The sequence below is a fragment of the Aegilops tauschii genome, chromosome 7, assembly GCF_002575655.3.
Source record: "Aegilops tauschii subsp. strangulata cultivar AL8/78 chromosome 7, Aet v6.0, whole genome shotgun sequence".
NCBI lineage: Eukaryota > Viridiplantae > Streptophyta > Magnoliopsida > Poales > Poaceae > Aegilops > Aegilops tauschii.
In genome coordinates, this window is record NC_053041.3 from 571,201,642 (window position 1) to 571,221,118 (window position 19,477).

Consider the following 19,477-nt stretch of genomic DNA (forward strand, 5'->3'; position numbering starts at 1 on the left):
CGTCGTCGACTCGGCGGAGGAGGCCGGCTTGATCAGAGGGGCCATGTCCGGGACTGGGCTCCGCCGGGCTGGTTTTGGGAGGTGCTACCTTCCGGTGGGCGTAGGTTGGTGAGGAACCAGCCCGTCGTTGACCCGATCCTTGTTTGGTGGCGCTCGCGTGGGCCAGTGACGGTGCCGAGGCTTCCGGACACCGCGGAGGAGGTACGTCACCGTGTCAGCGAGGAGGACCAGCACGTCCGTCGCTACATGGTTGCGTTGGAGGGCAGGTTCGACAGTACCTGGCAGGTTCTTCAGGGATCTCACTGGAGCTATGATCCTGTGATGGTTCCGTCCCTTTGGGTGTCCACCGCCCGCGCCGATGTCCGTCGGGCGCTACTGTTCTAGTTGTACTAGTGATGCTATATGTATGATAGTATTCGAGGTGTATTAGTGATAATATTCGGCGATGTACGGACGCATGGAGATGATGTAGTTTTGCTTATAATTGAATGCATCCTAATTTGGATACTACTTTATTTTGTGATTTGATTTTGCTTATTGAATGCTCAAAGTGGAAAACTACTCCGATCCTACTTTGAATGCTAAAATTGGAGAGCACTATGATTAGTTGATAGCTTATAGGGTTTTTGTTTTCGCAGAAATCTAGGAGGCCCCCCCCCCCGCCCCTCCATCATCCCCGCCGTCGTCCCCGTCACCGCCCCCTCCGACATCGAGGTGAGACCAGCCAAATCCTCTTTTAGAAAGATAATTAAACGATATTTCGGGTTGACTGTAAGTCTGTTGAGTCTCCACCATATATGAGAGGACGAAGAATCCCGACTGTGTTGTCGTGGGGGTAGCTTCTCCTTCGTTCCCGTGTGCTAGACAATTTGGTGTAATGCACTCGAGAACGAAAGGAGGAGCTACCATCACCGACGGTCGCAAATGTCAGAGAGGAATCAGTGAGGGAGAGTTCCACCATATATATATGAGAGGACGAAGAATCCCGACTGTTGTCGTGGGGGTCGCTTCTCCTTTGTTCCCGTGTGCTAGCTAGACATTTTGGTGTAATGCACACGGGGACAAAGGGAGGAGCGACCATCACCAACGGTTGAATGTATACACCACGTGAGCTGAGAGTTTTCAAGAAAAGACTCGACAAACCGATAGTCAACCCGTGATGAATAATAATGATCTAACTTAGGTTTTTTAGTACATATATTTAATTGTAGATGTTTAATATTTGAATTATATATGAACATAGGAAATGTCGTACTCAGACGACGAAAGTCTCCCGGGGGAGTGCGACTGGTGCCACGACGACCGAGGTCAGTGCGACAGGCCTCACCTGGACGAAGATCGACGCTTCAGTATTAAGCTGGAGGAGACGTTCGATGTTGAAACGGTACGCAACGACGACAAGTGTTATTTTTTCGTAATTAAGCATGACTTCAACTATTTCAACGTGTACTTTTCATCTTTTACAATTCGGCTAGCTTATCCCATGCCATGCAAGACGCTACGTCTTGGAGAGGATGGGTTTTGAAGACCATGAAAGTATGGAAACAAAGAAAATTCACCTAAGGACCCATCATGATATAGATTTTGAAGTAAAGCTGTATAATTCTGAGAGCGTAACCCATTTTGGTTGCAAAAATTGGGAAGCATTTTGCAAGATGTATGGTTTTGATGAGGGTATGCTTGTCACCATGGATCTTGGTGATCCTGACATCGAGCAAGACAATATGGACATTTGGGTCCTTGTTGATACGCCTCCAATTCTACCGCTATGTGAGTTTCTCAAACATAGTTATTAGCTAATTTATATTGTTCATTTCAAAATAGTTGACAGCTTATTTTCATTGACAGCTTATTTTGATTGTTCAAACAATGTGCGGAACATGGTAGACAGAACCTACTACACCGATGGCTCTGAGTTAACTTATAAGGAGAAAACTCATCTGGTCGGATTTTGTACTGATATTGAGAATTACAATATCTACAATCAAACTCCTCATCATTATGGTCCTCCATACGTGCCACTAGTGCACGTGGTGAACTACGGTAACTACTATGGAGATACCCTGGTAAGATTTCTTACTATTACGACATCCGTGCATATTTTGCATAGTTCTAGAACTAGTGCATTATCATTGCTAACTATGAAGTTATTACTATGTTTTTCAACAGATAATCCCAGAGGATTGTGTGCCTCATTTGATGTATCAGAATGGTAGGCTTGATGTTTTGAATATACAACCAGGTCATCCTACGAATCTCAACTGTCCATACCGGATTTCTAAAAGAAGTGGAGACATGCAAATCAAAGAATGGAAAAAATGTATGGACAGTCGCAAGGAGCTTCTTGGAAGCAAAAGGAAGCGAGGCGCAAGAATTGGAGACAGGATGATCTCCATTCTCCATAATGGAGAGTCAGGGTCTATATTGTGTTATGCTATTTTACCTTAAAGAGGGTATTTCGGTCCTACCTAATACTGATGATCATGTGCTAAGAACAATTAAGTAGGGTTGGTTCGATGACTGTGAGGATGATGATCGTATGACTTGTTAGTAATAACGAGTAGAAGTTGTATGATGATGATTAGTAGGACTTGTTATTATATATGATGATGCATGATGCGTGCATGAAGAGTTATTATATATCAGCGGGTGAAATGAACATGGATTGGATTGAAGTGAAGGCAACATGCATGTGGTGCGTGTCGAAAGTAGTACAATCCAAACTTGATCAAGTCCGGATTAGTATTACTTTCGACATGCACCACATGTTGCCTTCACTTCAATCTAAGCCATGTTTAGGCATAGCAGTACGTAGCGTTGGTAAACCAAGCACGGAGATATAAGAGAGGACACTTCTCTCTAATAGCTACCTAATAACAACCTAAATTAACCCCCCCAAAACCCCCAAACCCCCCCCCCCCTTTCAAAAAAAAACAAAAACCTCAGCTCCTGCCAGGTGCTGACGCGTGGATGCCTATTGGTCCCGGTTGGTGGCACCAACCGGGACCAAAGGCCCTCCTGCCTGGGCTCCCCGCACTGGCCACGTGGACGGCCTTTATTCCCGGTTCATGTAAGAACCGGGACTAAAGGGCTAGGGCATTAGTAACGACCCTTTAGTCCCGGTTCCTGAACCGGGACTAAAGGCCCTTATGAACCGGGGTAAAAGCCCCTTTTCCTACTAGTGACATAAGATAATCTCAAGAGAATTCACAAAAGATCTATATTATAAGAATGTTTACAAGCATGTAGAAGACATGTGTACCGTGTTAGTGTTGTTCTTCTAAAGTTTTTGACACTTTTTTTATGGATTTACTATTCATGCTTGTAGCGGACGCCTCTCTCAATATTAGAGTACATAATTTCTTGAATAACAACATATAATGTTCTGGGTCTAAAATAATGTCAATCTGCATTGAATCTTATCTTGATCTAGTTGTCGAGATGAGTTACTCAATTGGCATATTGACCAACCTGAATCTTAACATTTCTTCAGCACCACCACCTTTCTTGTGCAAAATCACCCGCGGTCAGCTTACCGCCATCACGATTGTAGGGGTTAAATGGGTGGACAATGTTTTGTGTGAAATTCTAAGTCAGCTAAGTTAACTTTCCTAACTTAATGTGTCATAATTAGAAGTCTAATAAGACGTATCATACTTAATTCCTTTGCGGTTGGCATGACATGCCTTCTGGGTTTTTTTGGTGTAGGATTCTCACAGAGGAGGCAATTGAGTAATCAGAGTACCCTGGCACTAAAAAGTTTGTATCAGCCTATCATGCGCTTAGGGGGACTCTCATGCAAAAACAAAAGGTGATACAACAACCTCTTTTCACGGGTCATATTATCCTGTCACTATCCTTGAGCATACTATGAATAGCAATACCACCCATATTTGGATCACTGATATAACCAAACACAAAAAACATAGCACAATCTCTTTTGTAGTAGTAGAAAGAGAGGCATGCACCAAACTCTACCTACCGGAGTTGAAGTCTCGCGTGTGGCGATGCCACGTCTTCCCTTTAAGGGAATTTTCCTTTTATTTGGGGGGGGGGGGGGGGGGGGGACTGATTGAATTATGGTAGGTGCAAAGTATAATTTTCGTAGCTCCACTATCGGCTGATGTTTTACTTTGCGGGTCGGAATGATTTTGGTGGTGTTAAGTAAACTTGCTTGCTGGTTCTGATCTTCACGAGATGATATGGGGGTGCCCCTGCCCCCCCCCCCCCCCCCCCCACCCAGTTGTGTTGTTAGCCGTTAGATGTGGCGGCGGTTGAAACTTTGTTCGCTAGGCCTAATTGTTTGTTCCGCCTTTGCATGGCGATGCTATTTTCCTATATTTTTGTTGTGTTATCTATTGAATTGCCAAACCCAACACACTTTCTGGTCGTATGAAAAAAGAAAGGTTGATGCTCTAATCTTGAGTCGATCTCTTATTTACTTTATTTAGTTGTTGCCATCATCCTAAGGCCATGTTCGGTTAATCCCCTCCCACAGGGATTGAAGGGGATCGGGGAGGTTTTAGGGGAATTTTGACTTGCAAGGGATTGAATCCCTTTCAAACCTCTCCATTTCCTGCCTAACCGAACAAGGCCTAAAGGGACTCTGGACCTACATACAACAAAAGCCTCGACTCTTGGCTCCTGCTACAAGATTTACAAGGGCCAAAATATAATGAGTTCTTCTGAAGGCTTGAAGTTAACCACTACGAGGTGAAAGATTCCCTACAACAATCTTGTTGTGATCACTTATTATGCCAACTTTGCATATGTGCACGTAGCCAAAATTTCAATGTCCCTGATACATCCCAAACCTACAACTCAAAACAAGCCCTACTTATTTCAGACATGGCTTAACAAATACCGAGCAATTTTTAACTCACAACATGCACCATTGCAATGCAAGGTTTTGCTGCTTTTATAGCTGTTTAGTTCAGTGACTTTATTTGATTTGTCCTCGTCTCCTCTATAAATCCCCTGCTTATAAAATAGTGCAAGTTAGAAGAAAATTTGTACTCCCTCCGATCCATGTTAATTGTCAGCCAGTGATCAAGAAACATAAGCGTCATACATGAACACAACAAATGCATGTTGTAGTTTTCAATAGCGTAGGGTCAGTTTGGCCGAGCAAGATCACAGACCATGCCAACAGCAGCATAGTGGGAAACAGCATAACAAAACAATTTGCCAAAGCGAGAATAATAGACAGGAGAACTAAAAACAAAGGGCATTGATCCCATCATGAGCATACATTGCGACAGCAATTCTAATCAGACCAAGAACAAAAATACCGCACTCGGAGCATAAACAACATTTTACTTGTCGATTAGATCTGGAGAAAGTAGTTGACACAATAGCAAAACATATGCTCCATAGCCCATAGGGTTATAACCAGAAAATTAAAGATAATACATTCTTCTTGTGGGAAGTTCTGGCACAACATTCTAAACATAACAGGATACCATCAGCTTAGAAGAGAGATGTTCCCTTGCCCTTCTTGTCTCCACCGATTTCAAAGTGCTTGCACCTCTGTAGTAACAAAGAAATCATGGTGTCAGATACATACACATAACAGAATATAGCAAGGAAATGGCAAAGCAGATAAGAGGGATGCAGGTACCTTGATAGCGCGTTGTGAGTAATGCTTGCAGCTCTGGCACTGCAACTTCAGCACAATCTTCTTTGTTGTCTTGGCCTGAAACAAAAAGAAGAATAAACATCCAGATGCAAAGAAGCAACAGAAACGAGTTAACATAAACGGCCAACATTTCCAAAGTAACTTGAGTTTTACATCAAAGAAGATATATGCCCACAGAAACGAGTAACATACCTTCTTGTGGAAAACAGGCTTTGTCTGGCCACCATATCCAGACTGCTTGCGGTCATAACGACGCTTCCCCTGAGCAGAAAGGCTATCCTTGCCTTTCTTGTACTGGGTAACCTTGTGGAGGGTGTGCTTCTTGCACTCCTTGTTCTTGCAGTAGGTCTTCTTCGTCTTCGGAACGTTCACCTACAAAAATTACCATACCATACTTAGCCAACAGGAATAAACACCCAGGAATTTTACAACACAGGACAAACAAAAAGAAATCATAGCTGAACTCATAACCCATGCTTGTTAGTTTAAGATGTGGAGAAGGACGTTCTTGACTCCCAGTGAATCACGAGGGTCCAAAAATACAGAGGGCAGAATTTCCAATTTTCAATTACACAAATAATGAAAAGAGAACTCAAGCCAAAGATGTTATGTTGAACTAGAAAAGCACCCAGCTGGCCAAACAAAAGGGAGTACATTACATACTCCTAAACAGGACAGGTTGAGTTAGCTAGCAATGTTGGTATGCCAGCCCTAGTCCATAGAGAGATAGGCTGTAGGGGGGATACATCATGACACTCGTTGCTTATATAGCCAAAGGTTTCAGGAACCTCTAGTACACAAGCTGATTAACTGCATCTGAATGACACCATACAGTGCAAACAAACTGTTAGACTATGATCTAACCTTGCAAGCATATAACTAGAATAAACGTGTACATTTGGGATATATCAATAGCCATGACAACTCAACTAACAAGAAAACTGGAGACTGATGTATTTTCAGCTTAAAATACCAATGGGGTCAGAAGATGACAATTCAAACCAACCCATCCGTCCTTCAAACAAGTTAACTCAACACATCCAAGGACCTGAGCTGCACAATGTGATACTGAATGTAATGTAAGTGTCTCCAATCCCCACATCCCAATCACCCTCCCCTTCTTCCCGACATGCTGGAGATCCAGCAGCATCAACACGGTGCGACTTAAGAGAAATACACGGCTCCTATGGCAATTTCATCCGATTAACAGCACCGCATTACGAAACCCCGCTCCACGGATTCCCTCCGCGCTCGCAAAACATTCCACCGAGCGCCGAAGCTGTTGTAAATCTACCGAATCTGGGCTAGTTCGGAAACCAGGACAATCGCTACGACCGACCGCAGGTACCTAGATCAGTCGGGGAGAGGAGACTCACCATGGCTGCGGAAGCGGCGGTGGATCCGCGACGACGACGGCGAGGAGGAGGAGTGCGCGCCTGGGTGAGAACACGAGGAGTGCGCCGCCGCCGCCGAAAGCTCAAAGGGTCGGAGAGCGAAGGGGTGCGCGCTTATATACGAGGGCGCGGCCAGCTAGGGTTTCGCCCTCACTCGCGTGTCGCTGCAGGTGGGTCCCGGTGTATATCGGCCACCCGGGCCAGTTATTGGGCCGGTGAAATGGTTCCCCCAGGCCTATGTGACACCGAAGGTCTAAATGGGCTGGAGGGTGGGCATTTCCGTCTCCGCGTCGCATCTTGGTGGACTCCGGCCAGCGAGGGGAAGAGAAGCAGCCGCCGTCCAGTCGATCTCGGGATCTCTCGTCGCCGGCGCGCGTAGGGAGGGGAGCTGAGGAGGGGTGGTTGCGAGGTGAGTCGGTCTCCTCTGTTCTCTCCGTCGATGGTGCCTAGTAGGATTCATGTGTGAATTGGATTTGAGCCGCCATTTCGGTCCTTTTCTTGGAGTGACAGGGAATAGTGGTGGTGGTGATAGGAGGAGGATGAGCGAGAGCGAGCAGAGGCCGGTGCCGAGGAGGGAGAGCCCGTGGGGCTTGCCGGAGGGGGACAAGCGGCAGCCCAAGGCGCACCGCTGCAACGACCGCGTCGAGGATGTCGTCCAGGTCCCTCCCTCACTAGACACTTGCCCTCCCTCTCTGACATGTACTTTGTAGATGATATTCAGAAGATCGATGATGCAACAGCTAAAATGATATTCAGAAGACACTTACCCTCCCTCTCTGACAGGCACTTGATTTTTTAGGCTGGTTTAGTTCATCAACTGTACTATTGTGAGGGTCTGACAGCAAATTGTTTCAGTACTTAATTTGCTCTCAGGACTCTTTAGATGTGTTTTGGGTATGATAAGCAGACAATGTTGCCTGCTACGAAGTACGCACATCGACTCGATAACATGTAACCAGAATGATTCCTATCCTACGTCTGCTGTGGTTACTGCTTCCAAGCTAGTGATGGCGGTCGCAGTTCATTTCCCCAAACACAATTAGAAATGACCAATGGACTAATCTGAATCTGGTAGTAGCTGATCTGGGCACTTAGGAAATATCATGATATCAAATGCTTGTGCCCCCCCCCCCCCCCCCCCCACCCACCCACCACCTCAGTGTGGAATTTCCTGTAATTACCGGGCGCTACCGTCAACTGGTTGTGCGTTTTTTCCAACGAATGTCAGACATTGGCTCTGTGTTTCATCATGTTAATTCCAAGTCTGAAAATCAACATGTTTTGGTCTGCTTAATTATTTGTTTGCAGGCTGCCTTTGAAGGGAATCCGTTCAAGACAGTTCCAGGTCCATTCAAGGTCTTTTGGCAATGCATGCGCTCAAAACCTGGGTATCCGCTGCTTCTCACGATCCCTGTGTTTAATGCTTTTGGTGGAATAATTATAATCACTGTGAACAATCTAAATATGATCTTAGGTTGTCCACAACAATTTCATAAGATGAATAAGCAGTATCTGAGGAAAATGTTGAGTTAGTGGTTGCTAAGTATGCTCATGTTAAACTGTTTCTTTTTGTTCAGTGGTTGCTTGCTTTTTCAGCAACTTAAATGCTTATTGTCTAGTTGCTACATATGGATGTTCACTAAAAAGTAATCTCTTCAGTATGGTTTTATGTTCTTATATATGCGAAAGCCTAATATGAGCCTACTTGTGAAGTCTTCTTTTTCTCTTTATACTAAATAAACGGGAGTTGGTCAGCCCGGTTACACCCCCCCCCCCCCCCCCCCACACACACACACAGTACAAACTAGCAAATGACTTCCTATAAGAATTAAATATCGAACATGACACGGAACAGGGAGTTGCTCAGGCACGGTTCTCCATGTAGATGCAAATCCCTGAAATTTATGGGGTGGCTACCTGCCTACCTCTGTGCCATTTATGATGCTATGATGTTTCACATCTGTTAGAAAGGTAGTTCGGTAGGCTGGTTGGGTAACATGGGTGGTGCAAGCTTTCTGGACAATATCTCAGTCTGGCTGGCTGGGCCAGAAACCATGGGGGCACCGCTGTGGCTTGGCTGGGAGCAACCAGTTCCAACATAGCAGGAGTAGAAGCAATCATTTTGTCCACCAAAATTGAACAAAAGAATGTACCTGGTGACATGGCTTTCTCCTAAAAAAGGGCTAAGTGCTTCAAGAAACTGTTGTGGTGAAATGCATATTATGGAAGGACTCCATATATGTGTGAAAGTGTGGACTTTAGAATTCTAATGATGAATTTGCCCTCAGAGAGCTAGCGAGTATCCACTATAGTTTCTAGTGCACATACATTTCAGAATTGCAATGAGTGCTCTGACTGGGATTATTGCCTTTTTTTTCTCTTCTGTTAGGAAGTTGTTAATGTATAAACTGTGATTTGCAGGGAGGAGCCAACTGTACCATTTACTTACCTGCAGCTGGATCCTCCGAAGAGGGTAGAGGCCAAGCTAGATTAAACAGCACCTTAATCCGTCTCAAGCGTGTGTGGTTATATTTTGTAGTGACCCTCTTATCTAGGCGTCATGTTGAACACGAGGCCTTGTGTTTGGATATATTTTTCATGAATAATAATAGTGTAAAACCCTATCCAGAAATAAGAAACGCCTTTACAGGAGGTGAATTGGTCGAAGTTGCTGTTCTGGAATGGGATTTGTAATTTCGTCTGACTTGTTTTGCGCCTTGGGAGTTAACTCCTTATTGAATGGCTTCTAAGGTTTGTTGATGGGATTTCGTAGTGGTTTGCGGCTCATGTGGAATTCTCGGTAAAGATGGTGCCTGATTCCTGTGCCTGTCAGTTCATGGAAAATTGAATTAGACATTCTTAAACTGCTCCATGGTGACAAAACGTTGCCAGTTCCCTCTTTGTTTCCCATTTCTTTTTGCCAACTCATTTTGCGAGAGGGCTGCACGTGCTTTATGGTACCTGCCTGTTATACAGGTCCTGCCTGGTACTCTAAGCACTACATACACCTTTCGTGATGAATACTAACATCCAAGTTTGAGATTGCGTGTAAAAAGAAAAATATTGCTTGAGCTGGATTTGGACCGGAACTAACTGGACGCAAAACAAACTGTCGAAGTAGAAAAGAAAACTAGACGGGATATAGTGTGTGGATCATGGCAAACTGTCTGATTATCTGTATAGAGTGCAAATAAGATAATGAGGATTGAGCTCCTTCTGTGTGATCACCGTGTTTCAGAATGCGTTGCCTAGGGCAGCTTTGCTGACTTCTAGAGAAGCTTATGCATCAGATTTTCCTTGTTGCAATGCCGGGCAACGTTCACACGAAGAATTGCCACGGATGAAATAAACGAGTAGTTTGACTAGAAGCCTCTCAATTCCCAGACTAGAAGAGATGTAAACTACTTATGCACTTCCATACATATGATTGTCCCCATGACTCCCAAGCCGAACTAATGGACAGGGCAACACATTGTCAATCAAGCTAGGCTTGTGGTCTGAGATTAGAGGGACCAAGAGGATGGAGGGCTTGCACAAATAAGAAGGGCAAGTAGAGTTGTAGAAGTGAAAGGGTGGGAACTCGCGAGTAGTTTGTATCAGGAGGGATGGGGTAGATGATGTACTGGTGGTGTGAGGTTTGCCCTCGGGCAGACTCGCTGTAACCAACTGTCCTTCTCTCTTGATGAAACTATGCGCAACTCTCTTGCGTGTTCCCAAAATAAATAAAGAGGTGTAGTGTCATTGAAGCATAGGAACCCAGAATTGAGTAATATTGAAGTGTAGTGAAGCAAGGGAGTAAAGGCAACCGTGGTAGAACATTGAGAAAAATGCACGAAACAATGCTCCAGTCTAACAATCAATCGGATGGATGGATGTCAGAGCAATCAGTTCGATATCATGCATAAATATAAATAGAGAAAAACTTGTATGCTATAGTGTCGTTGAAGTAAGACTATTAGTTATTCATAAAAACCTTACAAAGTAATACATCAATATATCTGGAGCCGCCATCTTGGCAACATCTGTCGGTACTCCTATTCATTGATTAATAGAAAGTGTGAGCCGAATAGCCAAACCTCTCACCTAAGCATAACATCTAAAGCCGGAGACCCCAACCAAGCTACATACCAGGTCTGGGGAACAAACCGGTTTGACGCACTTAGGTCATGGCCGTCATCTTCCATCGTCCATCTTCAGAGCAAATACTAATTGATCGACCTTGTCAGGCCTGTTGTGAACGTCACCACGGCGCCAGACAACACCTCCTGCCTACGTGCATCCATCATCACACATCCGTCACTGAGGCCCTGCCGCATCACGCCGCCGAGACTCCACATTGTTGATGCGTCGCATGGAACGCCACTCTACCGCAGATGTTGTCCACTAGTCCCTCGATCCTATGCATACCTCCAAGAATGATGCCCCCAAGAGGGATACGGCACTAGAGCGTCGGCGTCATCTGATCAACCAATCTAGGGTTTCCTCCGGAGGTGTTAGATAGGGGTCTAGAGTTTCTCCATGACGACGCCTTCAAGAAGGAGATGACGCAGAAAACACCGCCATCGCCGGCCTTGGCAACGAGCCAAGAGCAGGGTTTTCACCCGGATCCGCTCGAGGAACCTCCATCCAGTCTCATGTGCTGGGACCGCCACCGACCACCGCCGCCGCACATGGAGCAGGCCGCACATGTCAGATCAGAACTGACCAGAAGCCAGACCACAATACAGATGATCCATCCACCAGGCCCTCCATGCCACCGCCATCGATCCGAGATCCGACCGGCCGAGAGCCCCCAGCCGCCACGCCGCAGGACCCGGCTAGCCGCGCCTCCACATGGTGGGGGCCCCGCCTCACCCCAAGCCGCGAGAGAGAAGGAGAGACCCCCGCCACCGCCATCTACCCCCGGGCTTAGCACGGCAGCTTCACGCTGCGGTGACGGGAGGAGAGGAGGGAGTAGATCGGGGCTCGGCGGTGTGAACGCATGTGAATAGGTAGTAGTTAGCACTGTAGCATACCCGGCAACGGGATATACTTATCCCTACCCGGTTGTTTTAGATATATTAAGTTAGTTGTAACGAGAACCTAACCCATGTATATCTGATGTATATCTCTAATATAAATAGATGAGCAGACGGAGGCTTTACTCTTTTTTCTCATAGGCGGTCGCTAGGGTAGCGGCCCACCCGAGTCGCCCGGTGCGGGAGCGACGCGGGGGTTATGCGCGAGACACAGGAACCAGCATCAACGCCTTCATATATATAGGTGAATTGGTTGAAGTTGGTGTCTGAAATGGGATTTGTAATTTCGTCTGCCTAGTTTTGGGCCTTGCGAGTTGAAGCCTTTTGAGTGGCTTCTAAAGTTTGTTCGTGTTATTTGGTAATGGTGATGCAACCCATGTGCAATTCTGGGTAAAGATGGTGCCCCTTTTGTGAGAGGGCTGCACGTGCAGCACTTCAGTTCTACAGGCTCTGCTTGGGCCTATTCGTGATGAATGCTATCATCAAAGTTTGGGACCTTGTCCAGGTTCTTCAAGGCAAGTCTCCTTGGCATGGATTGTTCAGTGGAACAAGTGGAGGAGAGAGAAGTAATGCTTGAAGTGGACTCGAACCTGTTGAGAATAGCAACTTGTATTATTTAGGAGGCCAAAGCCAACATATATACACATACATGAGGATGCCAAAAGGCTACAGGAGAATGCCAAGAGACTGAATGCAAAAGGTCAAAAGACATCACTAACACCCCCCTCAAACTCATGGTGGATCCACAACACTAAGTTTGGAAAAGTGAAATCCATGTTGCGCTCTAGTCTGGGCCTTCGTGAAAAAGTCTGCTAGCTGTAACTCAGAAGGCACATACTGAAGAGCAACAACATGATCCTGCACAGTAGCGCGCACATAAGAAACATCAACGCCAATATGCTTGGTAAGCTCATGCTTCACGGGATCCCGTGCAATACTGATAGCACCAGTACTATCTGACAAGATAGTGGTAGGTGTAGTAACAGAAACACCAAAATCCTCCAGTAACCATCTTAACCAAGTCATCTCTGCCGTCAGAAGAGACATAGCTCGCAACTCAGCCTCTGCACTCGAACGGGAAACTTCAGTCTGTTTCTTTGTCTTCCAGGCAATGAGAGAACCAGCAAGAAAACACAATAAGCAGATAGTGAACGGCGATCCGTAGGATCACTAGCCCACGTAGCATCCGAATAGGCCTGGAGCTGTAACGAGCTGGAGTGGGGAAAGAAGAGACGGTGAGAGATCGTGCCACGAAGATATCGTAGAACACGAAGAAGGTGACTGTAGTGTACCGAAGTGGGAGAAGAAACAAACTGACTCAAGATATGGACAGGATAAGAGATATCTGGACGAGTGACGGCGAGATAGACAAGACTCCCAACAAGATGACGATAACGTGTCAGATCAGACAAGGGCTCACCATCAGAAGCGCGAAGGTGAACATTGAGCTCCATAGGAGTCTCAACAATGCGCTCATCAGAGCCGCATGAGTAAGAAGATCCTGGATATACTTTTCTTGGAAAATAAAAAAGCCATCAGAGGTGGAGGAAACCTCAATCCCATGAAAGTAACGAAGAGGACCAAGATCGGACATAAGAAACTGCTCACTGAGACGGGCCTTGACAAAGGCAATGTACTCAGGGTCATCACCAGTGATGATCATGTCATCAACATATAGAAGAAGAAGAGTTCGACCACGAGCTGAAAGGTGAACAAACAACGCTCGATCATGAGCACTCGCTGAAAAACCAGCGGCGGTCACCATAGAGGCAAAACGCTCAAACCAGGCACGAGGGGCTTGCTTAAGGCCATAGAGAGAGCGTCGAAGACGGCATACCATGCCATCAGGAACAGAATACCCGGGTGGTGGCTGCATATAAACCTCCTCACGCAACTCACCATTAAGAAAGGCATTCTTAACATCAAGCTAAGAGACAGACCAATGGCGAATAGAAGCCACAGCGAGAAGTGTGCGGATAGTGGTCATATGGGCTACAGGAGCAAAAGTCTCATCGTAATCACGACCATGCTCCTGCTGAAAGCCACGAGCCACAAGACGAGCTTTGTAACGCTCAAGAGAACCATCGGTGCGAGTCTTAACTTTGTACACCCACTTACAAGTGATGGGACGAACACCGGAAGGAAGAGAAACAAGATCCCACGTGCCAGTGCGCTCAAGAGCAGCAAGCTCCTCTGCCATCGCAAACTGCCATTCAGGATGAACAATAGCATCGCGATAAGAGGTAGGCTCAAGTACAGCTGAAAGACCATATCGAGTAGGAGAATAGCGGTCAGGGGGAGGGCGAGGCCGAGCCCGAAGACCATAAGTCGGCCGGGATGAGGAGGATGACACACCAGAAGTAGATGGCACATCAGTAGATTTATCCACAACACGTGGACGACGAGTATAATGGAAAAGAAAGGAGGGAAGAGGTGGAATCACTGGAGGTTGAGACGAGGAATGTATCAATGATGAAGGTGGAGAAGGGGAAGGTATCGATGATGAAGGTGGAGAAGGAGAAGATATCGGTGATGAAGGTGGAGAGTCATGCGATGAGGGAGGAGATGAAACCGTAGGAGAGGATGGCGTAGGATCTGCAACAGCAGGACGATGAATAGGAATACTAGGCACAGAGGGAGGTTTTTCAGGAAACACGATAAAAGAGATATCCTCTACTGAAAAAGTCGAGGAGGATGGTCGTGGGTAGAATGGACGAGACTCGTAAAAAGTCACGTCCCGAGAAATACGCATCTGACGACCAACTGGATCCCAACAACAATAACCCTTATGCTCATCACTGTAGCCTAGAAAAACACACTCGACTGACTGAGCGATCAGTTTGGTGCGTTCTCGTGGGGCCAGGAGAACATAGCAAACACAACCAAACAACCAAAGCGTCGAATAATCGGGAGAATGATAAAAAAGATGCTCATAAGGAATACCACCCTGCAGAGCAGATGAAGGTTGAATGTTTATGAGATATGTGGCATAGAGATAGCCTCAGCCCAAAAATGAGGCGGAAGAGAGGCGGCAATCATCATCGCACGAGCTGTCTCAAGAAGGTGACAATTTTTGCGCTCAGCCACGCCATTCTGAGCGTGAGCACCAGGACAAGAGAACTGAGCAATAGTACCCTGTTCGACAAGAAAATCATGCAACATTTTAGAGACATACTTGTGAGCAGAATCAGCACGGAACACACGGATAGGTGTAGATAACTGAGTGTGAACCATGGCAGCAAAACGCTTATAAATAGTGAGAACCTCACTACGAGAAGACATTAAGTAAAGCCAAGTGTAGCGAGAGAAATCATCTATAAAAATAATATAGTATCGATGACCCCCTTTGGAAGCGAAGGGAGCCGGGCCCCATACATCTGAATGTACTAAATCAAAAGGGCGCCGAGACACCGACTCACTAGTAGGATAAGGTAACTGAATCTGCTTACCCAACCTACAACCCTTGCAGTGTAAGGAGACATCTCCTGAGACAGGCCCCAGAAGACCACAACGAACTAAAGATGATAGTCGCGAACCACAAAGGTGACCAAGTCGATGATGCCACTGCTGGAAGGAGCTGATAGCTGAAACAGCGAAAGCAGATGGACTGGCGGGTGTAGTGGCAGCGGAAGGAACATGAAGCCAGTCTAACTCCCAAAGTCCCTGAGAATCACGACGGCGAGGGCCAGCTCCAACCAGAGCCTTTGTGTGACGATCCTGGATTGTGCAAGAATCAATGTCAAGAATGACACGACAACCAGAATCAGTAAGCTGACTCACAGAAAATAGATTCATGATAAGGCGAGGAACATGAGAAACATCCGGAACATAAAAGGAAGAAGTGGAAAGAGTGCCTCGACTAGCCACAGGAAGAGAAGTACCATCTACTGTAAGAACATTAATAGGAAGATCGAGAGATCTAAGAGAGGACAAGATAGAAGAATCGGAAGACATATGAAATGAAGCTCCAGAATCCAGAAACCATTGGGATGTACCTGACTGTGTACATGGTGGCCGCTTAGCACTGAAAGCACCAGTCACAGAGCCTGCAGTACCCGTCGAAGAACCTGAAGCGACAAGTAGACGCTTAAGCTTCACAATATCCTGCTCAGTCAAGGAGACAGTAGATGACGTCGATGAAGCAGCACGAGTCCCAGAAGAAGAATTGCGCTCCCTGTTATGCATATCACGCTTCTTCTTGAAGCAATCAGACTCGGGGTGACCATCCCTGTTGCAGTAGCCGCAATGAGTACGAGGACGAGAGCGACCCTCATGAGAGCGACCCTCACTACTAGGAGTGGGCAGTAGCGATGGGGCATTGGAGCAAGAAATCACTGGTGGAGAAGCAGTTCGAGCAGCAAGCACAGAGGGAACCTGAAGCAACCCAGCACCACGGAGGCGAGTCTTCTCAGCACTAAGCTCAGCAAGTACCTCAGAAATAGGAACACGACCACGAGCAAACAACTGAGCACGTCGAGGCTCAAACTCTCCACGGAGCCGTGACAGAAACACATAGACACGCTGAAACTCCAAGTCGGACCTCACAGTCTGGCAACACGCGCAAGTGCCACAAACAGCAGTGCGAAGGTTGTCAAGCTGGCGCCAAATAGCAGAACTTTGAGTGTAGAACTCATCAATAGTGGAGTCTCCCTGCTGAAGAGCATGCTCCTGACGTACCACAGACAAGTAGAGAGAATCACCAGAGGACTGATAGCGCTGACGAGGACGAGTCCATATCTCAAACACAGTACTGAGGCCCATAAACTCAGATGCAAACTGTGGTAAAACACTGGAAGTGAGGACAGCCGCATCACGAGTATCATCATCACACCATTGAGTATAAGCAGTCAGATCGTCACGATAAATGGAAAGAGCATCCGAATAAACCACGACTTGCTGGTCATAAGCAACGACCGCATCATCAGCAGCGACCCGGGCTGCAGCCCTATCATCATCAGAAGCATCTGCGCCAAGATCCGGTGGAGGTGGCGGTGGGATAGGAGCCACAGGAGGAACTGGACGCTAAGGACAAGGAACCTCGCCGGAAAGAACTCCCCATAAACGAAGGCCACACATGTGAATGCGCATAAAGGTAGCAAACTCAGCATAGTTTGCACCATAAAAAATCACCGGACAGCGTGGAACGACGACATAGCCCAATGATGTCGAAGACATGATGCTCCTCTTCTGTCTTTTTCTTTTTTTAGTATATAATCAATCCACGCAGACGAAAGTCAATCAAGCAGAAAACAGTGGCAGTGACCCGACCAGGGAGACAAAAGGCCCACGGCAGAGGTCGAACCTCGAGCAACAGGGGACCTCGATCAGCCGGACTTCGCGACTGGAGGGTGGAGACGATGACCCGCGTCAGGACCACCAGCTCGGCAGGGAACCACGAGCGAGGTAGGACGGGCCGCTGGCAGCGACGAGTGGAAGGGGCCGGTGGTGGGTAGCAGCCGGAGTCAGAGGGATGCCGGGCGGCCGTGGACGAAGGGGCGCCGGGCGGCCGAAGCCGGAGGGGCGCCGGCGAACGCGGACGAAGGGGCGCCGGGCGGCCGAAGCTGGAGGGCGTCGGGCGGCCGCGGACGGAGGGGCGACGGGCGGCCGGAAGAGCAGCGGCGCGGATGGGGCGAGCAACAGGAGACGGCCTTGGAGGAGGAACGAGCGGCTAGATCGATCGGGACCAAGTCCGATGGGATCCAACACACAGCGCTGAAACACTGGATTCCGCATAGCAGCTGGATGTGAAGCTCATGTAGCTGGAGATGAACGCAGGCAACAGCAGAATCACGGGCCGGCAGAAAACAAAGCAACGGCGGGCGTGTAGGAGATTGGATCGGGAGAGCACGAGTTTTGCATACGAAAAAAATACCTAGAGCTCTAATACGATGTTGAGAATAGCAACTTGTATTATTTAGGAGGCCAAAGCCAACATATATACACATACATAAGGATGCCAAAAGGCTATAGGAGAATGCCAAGAGACTGAATGCAAAAGGTCAAAAGACATCACTAGCAGAACCAACTGGACGGGAAACATACTATTGAAACGAAAGGAAAACTGGACGGTATATGTGATCATGGCAAACTGTCTGACTATCTGCATAGATGTAAATCAGATAATGATGATTGAGCTCCTTCTATGTAATCATCGTGTTTCAGAATGCGCTGCCTACGGCAGCTTTGCGAACATCTGAGAAGTTTATGCTGTCAAACATGTCAAACATATACATGTGTACCGCACCACCTTGCGCATCATGCCATATCTTTCTGTTGTAGTCTAGGATCGGTATAGGTTGGCAGGTTGGTAGTAGTATTTTCCTTTATCTCTATCTCCTTGTAACCAACTCTATCGCTTATTCTCCAAGTCTCAATCTCCTGTAATCTCTCCAACAACTTATGTGTATGTGCTGTATCAGGGAGGTGCGCCCCTGCTATATAACACGAACCCGTCGCCTCTGAACGAGGTAAGACGTTTCCGCCATCGCACATGGTAATCAGAGCCTTCCTTTTCCAATCTAGCTTTCTCAATTGCATCTAGTGCATAGCCATGTCTTCATCCTCCGGCGTCTCCCAACCTAGCCTCAATGGCCAGGTCACCGAGAAGCTCAACCGCACGAACTATGTGCTATGGCGCACGCAGGTCACACCCCACTTGTGGGGCGCCGGTGTCTTCGGCTACGTCGACAGCACCGCGCCGGAGCCGGCCAGACTCCACGTCACCAAGGATAAGGACGGCAAGGAGACTTCTGCGCCCAACCCTCTCCACCCACTTTGGGTCCAGGAGGACCAACAAGTGCTCGGCTATTTGCTGAGTACTCTCTCCAAGGAGGTGCTGGTCGCGGTCACCGCGATCACCACGGCGTGTGAACTCTGGGTGGCACTGGCGGGCATGTTCTCGTCACAATCACTCAGCCGCGTCAAAAACATCAGAACTGCGCTCATCAATGCGCAGAAGGGCAACCAGTCGGTCGCCTCCTACTTCGCCTCCCTGCGCGGCCTCGCTGATGAACTCGCCGCTGCCGGCAAGCCCATCCAGGACGCCGAGTTGATCTCGTACATCCTCCATGGGCAGGACATCGACTACCAGCCGCTCGTCTCCGCCCTCGACGCCCGCGTCACGCCCGTCACCCTCGACGAGCTCTATGCCATGCTGAGTAACTTCGATCAGCGCATGGCCCAATTCCGTGGCTCCTCCGGCCGCTTCAAGTCCTCTGCCAACGCTGCCTCTCGCGGTCACGGTGGCGGCCCTCGCTCGCGTGGATCTCCCTGCAACAAGGGGCGGTCAGGAGGGAACAACAACGGTGGTGGCTCCTCCAACTCTCGCAACGGCCGCCCCACCAACCCCAAGCCTCGTCGTGGCGGCGGCTCCACCAAGTCTCGTCCGGACGCGCCCCGCTGTCAGATTTGTGGCAAGCTTGGGCACA

The 19,477-nt window shown here is 47.6% G+C and overlaps 2 protein-coding genes, 1 long non-coding RNA gene and 1 other non-coding gene across 4 annotated transcripts; 3 read left to right on the forward strand and 1 right to left on the reverse strand.

Annotated features, from left to right (window-relative positions):
- The first annotated feature begins 1,407 nt into the window (after positions 1 to 1,407).
- On the forward strand, positions 1,408 to 2,384 carry LOC141026435 (uncharacterized). Its single transcript, XR_012188542.1, has 3 exons — positions 1,408 to 1,770; positions 1,849 to 2,066; positions 2,170 to 2,384. It is a non-coding gene; the product is annotated as an uncharacterized lncRNA (long non-coding RNA).
- Positions 2,385 to 5,304: 2,920 nt separating this feature from the next.
- On the reverse strand, positions 5,305 to 7,173 carry LOC109780079 (large ribosomal subunit protein eL42z/eL42y). The gene is made up of 4 exons (XM_020338672.4): positions 7,015 to 7,173; positions 5,831 to 6,010; positions 5,621 to 5,695; positions 5,305 to 5,529 (listed from the first exon to the last, which is right to left on the reverse strand). Exons 1-4 carry the CDS (start codon positions 7,015 to 7,017, stop codon positions 5,470 to 5,472), a joined length of 318 nt encoding a protein of 105 aa, XP_020194261.1. The 5' UTR covers positions 7,018 to 7,173; the 3' UTR covers positions 5,305 to 5,469.
- A 134-nt stretch (positions 7,174 to 7,307) lies between these two features.
- Positions 7,308 to 9,699, forward strand: LOC109785436 (uncharacterized). The gene is made up of 4 exons (XM_020344046.4): positions 7,308 to 7,441; positions 7,543 to 7,691; positions 8,341 to 8,420; positions 9,454 to 9,699. The coding sequence occupies exons 2-4, from the start codon at positions 7,572 to 7,574 to the stop codon at positions 9,524 to 9,526; spliced, it is 273 nt and encodes a 90-aa protein (XP_020199635.1). The 5' UTR covers positions 7,308 to 7,441; positions 7,543 to 7,571; the 3' UTR covers positions 9,527 to 9,699.
- A 9,381-nt stretch (positions 9,700 to 19,080) lies between these two features.
- Positions 19,081 to 19,219, forward strand: LOC120970141 (small nucleolar RNA Z247). Its single transcript, XR_005764886.1, has one exon. It is a non-coding gene; the product is annotated as a small nucleolar RNA Z247 (small nucleolar RNA).
- The last annotated feature ends 258 nt before the right edge of the window (positions 19,220 to 19,477 follow it).